This window comes from Leptodactylus fuscus, chromosome 5, assembly GCF_031893055.1.
Source record: "Leptodactylus fuscus isolate aLepFus1 chromosome 5, aLepFus1.hap2, whole genome shotgun sequence".
In the NCBI taxonomy this organism is placed as follows: Eukaryota; Metazoa; Chordata; class Amphibia; order Anura; family Leptodactylidae; genus Leptodactylus; species Leptodactylus fuscus.
In genome coordinates, this window is record NC_134269.1 from 408,987 (window position 1) to 420,857 (window position 11,871).

At 45.2% G+C, this 11,871-nt stretch overlaps 1 protein-coding gene across 1 annotated transcript; it reads left to right on the forward strand.

Annotated features, from left to right (window-relative positions):
• The first annotated feature begins 2,714 nt into the window (after nucleotides 1-2,714).
• LOC142204209 (olfactory receptor 5AR1-like) lies at nucleotides 2,715-8,648 on the forward strand. Its single transcript, XM_075275520.1, has 3 exons — nucleotides 2,715-3,641; nucleotides 8,363-8,444; nucleotides 8,536-8,648. The coding sequence occupies exons 1-3, from the start codon at nucleotides 2,715-2,717 to the stop codon at nucleotides 8,646-8,648; spliced, it is 1,122 nt and encodes a 373-aa protein (XP_075131621.1).
• The last annotated feature ends 3,223 nt before the right edge of the window (nucleotides 8,649-11,871 follow it).

Below are 11,871 nucleotides of genomic sequence, written 5' to 3' on the forward strand. Positions count from 1 at the left end.
TTCCACCAGTGTCATGATTCTTGTGTAGATGTATCATGACTTTGACGCCCTCTACACGAAGAAACTCCAGACTATAATACTATCACTTCTGGTTCTGTCTGAATGAAATGAAACCATTGGGGGAACCTCAATTCAGGCCATGGTTTCTGAGGTCTGGGCAGTGCACCCATGGTCTACCCTGATAGCGGCTATTGAGTTTTGAGCTTTGTGGGCTCTGATAGGAGGTTCACAAAGAACTTTACCTTGCTGAATGGTAGTGAACCTGAGGACACCAATAGAAACCTTTTGGGGCTTCTGGGATCTTAATAAGCTGCTGACTTATGTCCCATCTTGGCTGCTCCAGACTTCACCAAGTCATGTACACTACTCAGGAGTCATCACTTCTCCATCTGTCTTGTACTTTCCAGGACAGTGGCCAATGCCTGGTTGCACCTATTTGCTGGTCAGTGGTCAGTGGCTCTGCTCAATGTTTAGTTGTCACCCCCTATGGCCTGACGGTTTGTAATGAATGAATGGATCATGACACATATAAGAGGGAGGTTTTCCTGCATCTTCAGGTCTTCTGTCTTGACCTTCGGCTTTCCGTCCATGTATTTATTGCCTGATGTTTCTGAAGGTATCTTAGGCGCTTTGAGCAGGTGACAGGCAGAGCGCTGGAGCCCCAGATTCCTGACTTATGTGTGGTCCAGGGCAGGTCTGGAATAGGCCTCAGCCCCAGGTGTGGGTCATAGGCTCATTACTGACCCATAAGAGGCTGCAGAGCCGGCACGTCAGTTCAGATCCCGGGAGCGAGAGGCGGCGCCGGGGTCTGTCCTAACACACTATGAGACAGTATGGTGCTCTTTTTGTTTGATTTGTGTAGCTGGTAATAAGCCCCAGGTACAGGGAGTATTTATTGTTCCGTTAGTCAGTTTTTGCCTGAAGTTAAGGCTGTATTTTATTTTGCTCCTTTTGTGCCTGATGTGAAAGTTTATTTACTTTGCTGTTCCTGAGCTGCCTCCCCCACAGCCCCTACAGACTAAAAATATCCCCCGGGCCTATTCTGACACTGGTCAGCTGGCAGCCATAGAGCTATGATGCTAAGTTGGCCACGTTCTCCAGTCCCAACCTGGATTCAGCACCAGGATAGCTGACATTGTGTCCCACAACCAGAGGTCGGGGTGCAGCTGGTTCTCTTTGGTTCTGATCCCCAGTGGTTACAAATATCACCAGATTGCAGGACTGATGAGAAGATGTGCTCTGACCTGGTTTTGACACTATGCTCCGTGCCCTACTATTTTCTGAATTTTAGGCCTCAAGTACTTACCTTTCTACTCTGCAGCTCTTCCTGGCCCTTCCTACTCTGAGCATAACATGTCATATCATATCATATCATATCAGTGTGCCCGGGGCAGAGAAGGAGCGGGGCTGGGGATCAGAAAAGTGAGTAATGAACTAATACCACTATGTGAGGACAATTCCGGGTGCCATTATATTGTATGGGGACACTGGTGGGGGCATTATACTGTATGGGGTAATTATACTGTATGGGGTCAGTATCCTATGTGTGGGGCTTTAAGTGAAGAGACCCTAGAGCAGGGGTAGGGAATTAATTTTCCCATGGGGCCACATGAGAAATTGTAACGGTTCTAGAGGGCCATGCGTGCTGCGGCAAATTTAGTTCCTCCCACTTCTCCGCTGACTCCGCCCATTCTCAATCATCTTTCCCATGTGCCCCACAAAGTATAATCCCACCCATACATTATAACGTTTCCCTCCAAATGTCCCACAGTATTAAGTCCCTCTCTTGGTGCCCCAGTATAAACCAGCAGAAACTAGAGGGGACATTAAATTGGGGGCAACTAGAGGCAGACATGTCCCCCTCCAGCTACCCCCATGGTTTAATATCCTCGTCCATCTTCCCCCTAGTTTAATGTCCCCCCTACATGTGCATTCAGTGTAACTGCCCTCCAACATCTGCCCCTAGTTCCCCTCTTGCTCACACATGCTGTCTCTTCTCTCTATCATCCAGCAGCCTCCATTGCCGGCAGCTTGCAGAAAGCACACAGTCCCGTGTGGCTCCGCCCACTAACAAGTCATAGCCTATCCTGGTGATAGGCTGTGATGACATCATCACAGGGCCTTGAACAAACTTCCACTAGCTATACGGGCCGGACAGATGTAGTCAGAGGGCCGGATGTGGCCCACAGGCCGTACATTGCCCAGGTCTGCCCTAGAGTATATAATAATAGCCATTTTGGTTCCCAGTAAGGTTCCCCCATCTCAAGTAGTCTTACAGTATGTGTTTGTGTTCAAGCTTGTTTGCACTGACCTGTTGACATACTCTAGTAATGAGCTGACGTCTTCTCTACATCTATATTTGGTTCTTTGGTCTTTTTGTGGAGATACAAGAGATTGGGGACCATAGACAATGACCCCTGGGAATAGAGAAGTGGAGAGGTCCATGATGCCTCAATAGAACGATAAGAGCTTCGTCTCTACATGAACAAGGAGATGCCCTCAGGTGGTGCATGGTCTGCTATGGTGGTGGAGAAGGCTCAAAGACCTCCTTGCCATATAGGAAGACCCCAGTATTATAGATGACACATGACATGGTGCTCCTGTGACATATCATACAATGGGTCCTGGTGACTTCTTGTTACATCTTGTAGGTTTTCATCTGATGTCATTGTTGTAATTCTTTTGTCTTTTAACTCTACAGGGAAAGGAACAACATGAACAAGACTCAGGCGACCATGTTTGTGTTTTCTGGACTGACCAATGAGGAAAACCTTGTCTATTTCTTCTTTGCTTTCTTCCTACAGGTCTACATCATAACTGTGGTGGGTAATGTTGGTATAATGGTCATTGTCTATAAGACGTCCACTCTCCACACTCCCATGTATTACTTCCTCAGTTGGCTCTCGGTGGTGGACCTCTTCTACTCATCAGTTGTGGTTCCTAAGATGATCTCTGATCTGATCTCCATAGAGAAGGTCATCACATTTCAGGGTTGTGCTCTCCAGTTCTTCTTCTTTGCCAGCTTTGGAGGTACAGAAGTCCTTCTCCTCTCGATCATGTCCTATGACCGCTACGCTGCCATCTGCCATCCTTTACATTACGTGTCCATCATGACCAGGAAGAAATGCTTTCATCTGGTCATCCTTGCCTTTAGTCTTGGCATCTTGCAGTCAGCAGCACTGACCAGCTGTGTTTTCAGCCTCGAATATTGTGCCTCAAACCTCATCGACCACTTCTACTGTGACATCCCACCGGTGCTCAAACTGTCCTGCTCAGATACCTTCACCTGTGACATGGTCACTGTATTCATCATAGGATCTCTTTGTGCATGTTCATTTACCACCATCCTGGTCTCCTACATCTTCATTTTTTTTTCTATTTTACAAATCAGGTCATCTAAGGGCAGAGAGAAGGCCTTCAGCACCTGCTCCTCACACCTTATCTGTTGCTCCATTTTCTTTGTACCTGTGTTCCTCACCTATATGCACCCCCCTGAAGACACCTTCAAGAAGGAAGACAAGCTGGTTTCCATTTTTTACGTAGTGATGACCCCAATGCTGAATCCTCTTATCTACAGACTGAGGAACCAAGAGGTGAAGAAGGTCATTGTAAGGGCCATATACAGTTACAGTATAGTCAGTGTAAGGGCCATATACAGCCATGGTCGGTGTAAGAGCCATATACAGCCATGGTCGGTGTAAGAGCCATATAGTAGTGTCATAACAGACCTGTTATCTTGCAGCCTCGAGGGACTATATACATAGCTCCTAATAACGTCCTAAGGTCACACCATTCAGGGTTTGGATGTATAACATATAGCCTAGAATTCCATGGCCTGAGGAACCCGATGCAGGACAGGAGCCAAGTCCTGAAGCATCCAGCTCAACATTGGTGCAACATCCTTGGACATGGAGAGATGGAGCCCCAGTAGAGTCTTGGTAACATCTTTCTTTCCTGGTCAGATCACATCAGCTTGATACCCAATACTTAAAAAAAAAAATTAAAACAACTTTTTATAAGATGAAGTTAAAAGGTCAAAAAAGGAAACCAATATTAAAAGACAACTGGAACCATCTTACCGTTTGGTGGTGCATGACACAACAAAGGGGTGGAGTTTTGATACTGCCCTCATGGGGATGGGATAACTTGGGTTCAGAGGTTAATTTGAGGGTTCGTAGTCAACCCAACAAATTTAATGGCCAAACCTTCCATGAGTCTGAGCAGTACAATGATAAAGGGGAAAGTTGGAACTTACAGGGCACATCAAGTAGTCTCCAGGCTCCCATTTGGTGGTGAGTTTGGTGTACCCCTGACTGTACAAATTGAAGAATTTAGGAGATTTCAGGTGGGAGTCAACAGCCAAGACCATGGCGCTTTAAGCTTGGTGGTTACACATCCATACAATGAAGTCAGAATTCTCTTAGTTACAAGTCACATTAGCCATGACTTGGTTCAATACCATTCACCCATGGAAACATAGAGATGTTGTCCAAGAAGAGTCTTGTTGGCATTCGACGTTCCCCAACAAATGGGGAAGTGCACCCCAGGCAGTCTCCAGGCTCCTAGTTGGTGGTAGGTCTGGGGTACCTGTGAATATGGAAGTTAGAGAAACCAGTAGCAGCCCACCGCTGAGCCCAGGGCACTTTACTTCAAGCTTGGTGGTTACACATCCATACAATGCAGTCACATTATTGTGTTTCCAATTGTCTTTTTATTTGGCCAACTTCTGTGGTCATCTCTGGCCTCTTAAATTGAGCATTTACCGTGGACAAGCTTAAGTAACATCCGAAGTATCACTAGAACATCCAAAGTATGACCAGAACATTCGATGTAACACCAGAACATCTGAAGTATCACCAGTATATCTGAAGTATAACCAGAACATCCAAAGTATCACCAGAATATCTGAAGTAACTTCAGACTGTATGAAGTATCACCAGAACATCCAAAGTAACACCAGAATATCCGAAGTAACACCAGAACATCCAAAGTAACACCAGAACATCCAAAGTAACACCAGAACATCTGAAGTAACACCAGAACATCCAAAGTAACATCAGAATATCCGAAGTAACTCCAGACTGTATGAAGTATCACCAGAACATCCAAAGTAACACCAGAATATCCGAAGTAACACCAGAACATCCAAAGTAACACCAGAACATCCAAAGTAACACCAGAACATCTGAAGTAACACCAGAACATCCAAAGTAACACCAGAATATCCGAAGTAACACCAGAACATCCAAAGTAACACCAGAACATCCAAAGTAATACCAGAATATCTGAAGTATCACCAGAATATCCGAAGTAACTTCAGACTGTATGAAGTATCACCAGAACATCCAAAGTAACACCAGAATATCCGAAGTAACACCAGAACATCCAAAGTAACACAAGAACATCCAAAGTAACACCAGAACATCTGAAGTAACACCAGAACATCCAAAGTAACACCAGAACATCCAAAGTAACACCAGAATATCCGAAGTAACTTCAGACTGTATGAAGTATCACCAGAACATCCAAAGTAACACCAGAATATCCGAAGTAACACCAGAACATCCAAAGTAACACCAGAACATCCAAAGTAACACCAGAACATCTGAAGTAACACCAGAACATCCAAAGTATCACCAGAACATCCAAAGTAACACCAGAACATCCAAAGTAACACCAGAACATCTGAAGTAACACCAGAACATCCAAAGTAACACCAGAACATCCAAAGTAACACCAGAATATCCGAAGTAACACCAGAACACCCAAAGTAACACCAGAACATCCAAAGTAACACCAGAATATCTGAAGTAACTTCAGACTGTCTGAAGTAACACCGGAACATCCAAAGTAACACCAGAACATCCAAAGTAACACCAGAACATCTGAAGTAACACCATAACATCCAAAGTAACACCAGAACATCCAAAGTAACACCAGAACATCTGAAGTAACACCATAACATCCAAAGTAACACCAGAACATCCAAAGTAACACCAGAATATCCGAAGTAACACCAGAACATCCAAAGTAACACCAGAACATCCAAAGTAACACCAGAATATCCAAAGTAACACCAGAACATCCAAAGTAACACCAGAATATCCGAAGTAACACCAGAACATCCAAAGTAACACCAGAACATCCAAAGTAACACCAGAATATCTGAAGTATCACCAGAATATCCGAAGTAACTTCAGACTGTATGAAGTATCACCAGAACATCCAAAGTAACACCAGAATATCCGAAGTAACACCAGAACATCCAAAGTAACACCAGAACATCCAAAGTAACACCAGAACATCTGAAGTAACACCAGAACATCCAAAGTAACACCAGAATATCCGAAGTAACACCAGAACATCCAAAGTAACACCAGAACATCCAAAGTAATACCAGAATATCTGAAGTATCACCAGAATATCCGAAGTAACTTCAGACTGTATGAAGTATCACCAGAACATCCAAAGTAACACCAGAATATCCGAAGTAACACCAGAACATCCAAAGTAACACAAGAACATCCAAAGTAACACCAGAACATCTGAAGTAACACCAGAACATCCAAAGTAACACCAGAACATCCAAAGTAACACCAGAATATCCGAAGTAACTTCAGACTGTATGAAGTATCACCAGAACATCCAAAGTAACACCAGAATATCCGAAGTAACACCAGAACATCCAAAGTAACACCAGAACATCCAAAGTAACACCAGAACATCTGAAGTAACACCAGAACATCCAAAGTATCACCAGAACATCCAAAGTAACACCAGAACATCCAAAGTAACACCAGAACATCTGAAGTAACACCAGAACATCCAAAGTAACACCAGAACATCCAAAGTAACACCAGAATATCCGAAGTAACACCAGAACACCCAAAGTAACACCAGAACATCCAAAGTAACACCAGAATATCTGAAGTAACTTCAGACTGTCTGAAGTAACACCGGAACATCCAAAGTAACACCAGAACATCCAAAGTAACACCAGAACATCTGAAGTAACACCATAACATCCAAAGTAACACCAGAACATCCAAAGTAACACCAGAACATCTGAAGTAACACCATAACATCCAAAGTAACACCAGAACATCCAAAGTAACACCAGAATATCCGAAGTAACACCAGAACATCCAAAGTAACACCAGAACATCCAAAGTAACACCAGAATATCCAAAGTAACACCAGAACATCCAAAGTAACACCAGAATATCCGAAGTAACACCAGAACATCCAAAGTAACACCAGAACATCCAAAGTAACACCAGAATATCTGAAGTATCACCAGAATATCCGAAGTAACTTCAGACTGTATGAAGTATCACCAGAACATCCAAAGTAACACCAGAATATCCGAAGTAACACCAGAACATCCAAAGTAACACAAGAACATCCAAAGTAACACCAGAACATCTGAAGTAACACCAGAACATCCAAAGTAACACCAGAACATCCAAAGTAACACCAGAATATCCGAAGTAACTTCAGACTGTATGAAGTATCACCAGAACATCCAAAGTAACACCAGAATATCCGAAGTAACACCAGAACATCCAAAGTAACACCAGAACATCCAAAGTAACACCAGAACATCTGAAGTAACACCAGAACATCCAAAGTATCACCAGAACATCCAAAGTATCACCAGAACATCCAAAGTAACACCAGAACATCTGAAGTAACACCATAACATCCAAAGTAACACCAGAATATCCGAAGTAACACCAGAACATCCAAAGTAACACCAGAACATCCAAAGTAACACCAGAATATCCAAAGTAACACCAGAACATCCAAAGTAACACCAGAATATCCAAAGTAACACCAGAACATCCAAAGTAACACCAGAACATCCAAAGTAACACCAGAATATCCGAAGTAACACCAGAACATCCAAAGTAACACCAGAATATCCAAAGTAACACGAGAATATCCAAAGTAACACGAGAATATCTGAAGCATCACCAGAAATTCGGAAGCAGCGTCTCCATGGGTAGGACACCGCAGACACTACACTATGTATCACAGTATAACATCTGCTATAGTTTGTGGATGTTACTGCTCCCCCGTGGACCTTGTAGTCCTCCTTCCTATTTTCCTCAATCTTTGGGCGATTCCACTATACTTGGCCGTACCGTTTTTGCTCATTCAATAACCAACAAGAAAAAAATCATCCAAAAAGTTTTGGTTTCGATCCAAACCTGAAACTTTAGGGATTCATCACCTGCAAATCAGAAGTGAGATTCTTATACTGTGGGGTCTCTTTCGTCTCTTGAGGGCGGCCTTGCGGTGTCTGGTGTTCACTCTGGGTCATGACGTTGACATTCCTCATCATGAGCTCCAATCACAGGCCTTAGCGGTGACCCCGAAGCACATGATGCTACCCACAAGAGGACCCAGAGGGGGCGCCGGATTCCCAGAGTTGAGGGAAGGTGCGTATAACAGTTATATTTCCCCCCGGGCCTCCCCCTATTATACTCTGCGGTATGAAGAGACCCATGAGCACAATAATTTCACTTCCAGTTCGTGGCAATCTTATTATTTCTGAAACTAATCTTTGGGACAAACCATCTGAACCCAACACAAAATGTATCTTCAGAGGATCAGCCATCTCTATAGTGGATAATAGTCAATGATCTCCGGCTTCTGGAAGACCATATAGCATGATGTACAGAGGCCAAAATAATACCGCAGGAGCGACCTCGCGGAGAGCTGGGTGGGCATAATACCATATAGGAATAAGAAGGTGTACAGTCCTAGAGCAGTGACTGATGGGAGCAGACTGGCATTGAGCTACAAGGACCTGCTGAGGAGACGTAAGAGGGTGAAATACTGAGGTACATTGTAGGTGAAGTTATTACAGGTACTGGCAGTTACTTCAATGAGGCGCAGTCACACACATGTAAATGTCACTGACAAATATATACTGTTTATATACTATACTATGTCTTTGATAGATTGTTAATCCTTCTATTTCTGAAAGCATTATTACATTGTAGCCTTCATCATGCCTAAATCTTTTGCACAATACTGTATAGTAAAGAAAGGAAGATTTTCTTTTTATTGCCAAACCTAAGAACAGAAAGAAAAAAAGGCACAAGTCAAAATGGACCCAATAAAAGGAAAAGGGATGGATCTCACTATCACTGTTATCTGTCTTTATTTTCTGATTGTAGATTTTCTTCTATTTCCTGACCTCGGCTTGTACCTGACTCCTCTCTCTCCTGACTCCTTTCTCTCCTGACTCCTCTCTTTCCTGACTCCTCTCTTTCCTGACCCCTTTGTACTTCACACCAGTGTCCCATAATCTGCCTTGTCAGTCGTCACCTACACAAAGGGGCCACTCCTAAAAGGAAGAACCCTATAGAATCCTCCAGATCCCTGTATAGAGATTTACAGAGTGAGAACCAGGTGATCGCTTACATAAGGCCCTCAGGAATAGCCCACACATCAAACCAGTTCATGGGTCCATAATACCTGCTTATTACAGTGCTGGCCTTTCAGCAGTGGAGCCCCCTAATGGCAAAAATCTTTGTAAAAAAAGATGTCCAGGAATGTTCTAAGTAAGAATATAGATAGTGATGTATATAGTACTGCTGCTACTACTACCCCGAGACATCCTCTCCTGACCTGGCCTTCCTGTTACACATGGTCCTGCTACTGCTTCCATCACACAGTAGGACCTCATCTCCTGCTCTGGCCTGCCTGTTACACATGGTCCTGCTTCTGCTTCCATCACACAGTAGGACCTCATCTCCTGCTTAGTATGTCCTGGTTTTTACTGTTCTCCCATTAATGCCACCATTACAACCAACCCCACACAGTAGGATGCCATCTCCTGCCTTGTCCATCCTGTTCCATATTGTCCTATCACTGCTGTCCCCACCATCTCCTGCCTTGTCTATCCTGTTCCATATTGTCCTATCACTGCTGCCCCCACCATCTCCTGCCTTGTCCATCCTGTTCCATATTGTCCTATCACTGCCGCCCCCACCATCTCCTGCCTTGTCTATCCTGTTCCATATTGTCCTATCATTGCTGTCCCCACCATCTCCTGCCTTGTCCATCCTGTTCCATATTGTCCTATCACTGCTGCTCCCACCATCTCCTGCCTTGTCTATCCTGTTCCATATTGTCCTATCACTGCTGCCCCCACCATCTCCTGCCTTGTCTATCCTGTTCCATATTGTCCTATCACTGCTACCCTCACCATCTCCTGCCTTGTCTATCCTGTTCCATATTGTCCTATCACTGCTGCCCCCACCATCTCCTGCCTTGTCTATCCTGTTCCATATTGTCCTATCACTGCTTCTCCCACCATCTCCTGCCTTGTCTATCCTGTTCCATATTGTCCTATCACTGCTGCCCCCACCATCTCCTGCCTTGTCCATCCTGTTCCATATTGTCCTATCACTGCTTCTCCCACCATCTCCTGCCTTGTCTATCCTGTTCCATATTGTCCTATCACTGCCGCCCCCACCATCTCCTGCCTTGTCCATCCTGTTCCATATTGTCCTGCCACTGCTGCCCCCATCATCTCCTGCCTTGTCTATCCTGTTCCATATTGTCCTATCACTGCTGCTCCCACCTTCTCTTGCCTTTTCCATCCTGTTCCATATTGTCCTATCACTGCTGCTCCCACCATCTCCTGCCTTGTCTATCCTGTTCCATATTGTCCTATCACTGCTGCCCCCACCATCTCCTGCATTGTCTATCCTGTTCCATATTGTCCTATCACTGCTGCTCCCACCATCTCCTGCCTTGTCCATCCTGTTCCATATTGTCCTATCACTGCTGCTCCCACCATCTCCTGCCTTGTCTATCCTGTTCCATATTGTCCTATCACTGCTGCTCCCACCATCTCCTGCCTTGTCCAGCCTGTATCAAGTTGTCCTATCATTGCTGCCCCCACCATCTCCTGCCTTGTCCATCCTGTTCCATATTGTCCTATCACTGCCGCCCCCTCCATCTCCTGCCTTGTCCATCCTGTTCCATATTGTCCTATCACTGCTGCCCCCACCATCTCCTGCCTTGTCCATCCTGTTCCATATTGTCCTGCCACTGCTGCCCCCACCATCTCCTGCCTTGTCCATCCTGTTCCATATTGTCCTATCACTGCTGCCCCCACCATCTCCTGCCTTGTCCATCCTGTTCCATATTGTCCTGCCACTGCTGCCCCCTCCATCTCCTGCCTTGTCCATCCTGTTCCATATTGTCCTATCACTGCTGCCCCCACCATCTCCTGCCTTGTCCATCCTGTTCCATATTGTCCTATCACTGCTGCCCCCACCATCTCCTGCCTTGTCTATCCTGTTCCATATTGTCCTATCACTGCTGCTCCCACCATCTCCTGCCTTGTCTATCCTGTTCCATATTGTCCTATCACTGCTGCTCCCACCATCTCCTGCCTTGTCCAGCCTGTATCAAGTTGTCCTATCATTGCTGCCCCCACCATCTCCTGCCTTGTCCATCCTGTTCCATATTGTCCTATCACTGCCGCCCCCTCCATCTCCTGCCTTGTCCATCCTGTTCCATACTGTCCTATCACTGCTGCCCCCACCATCTCCTGCCTTGTCCATCCTGTTCCATATTGTCCTGCCACTGCTGCCCCCACCATCTCCTGCCTTGTCTATCCTGTTCCATATTGTCCTATCACTGCTGCTCCCACCATCTCCTGCCTTGTCCATCCTGTTCCATATTGTCCTATCACTGCTGCTCCCACCATCTCCTGCCTTGTTCATCCTGTTCCATATTGTCCTGCCACTGCTGCCCCCACCATCTCCTGCCTTGTCCAGCCTGTATCAAGTTGTCCTATCATTGCTGCCCCCACCATCTCCTGCCTTGTCTATCCTGTTCCAT

Excerpts from the sequence above, each read along its gene's own strand:
- LOC142204209 (XM_075275520.1), top strand. The coding sequence starts at position 2,715 with ATGAACAAGACTCAGGCGACCATGTTTGTGTTTTCTGGACTGACCAAT. Across the intron at positions 3,642-8,362 it reads ACAGTTACAGTATAGTCAGT|GCCTTAGCGGTGACCCCGAA; the intron begins GTAAGGGCCATA and ends CTCCAATCACAG. Across the intron at positions 8,445-8,535 it reads ATTCCCAGAGTTGAGGGAAG|TTCGTGGCAATCTTATTATT; the intron begins GTGCGTATAACA and ends TTTCACTTCCAG.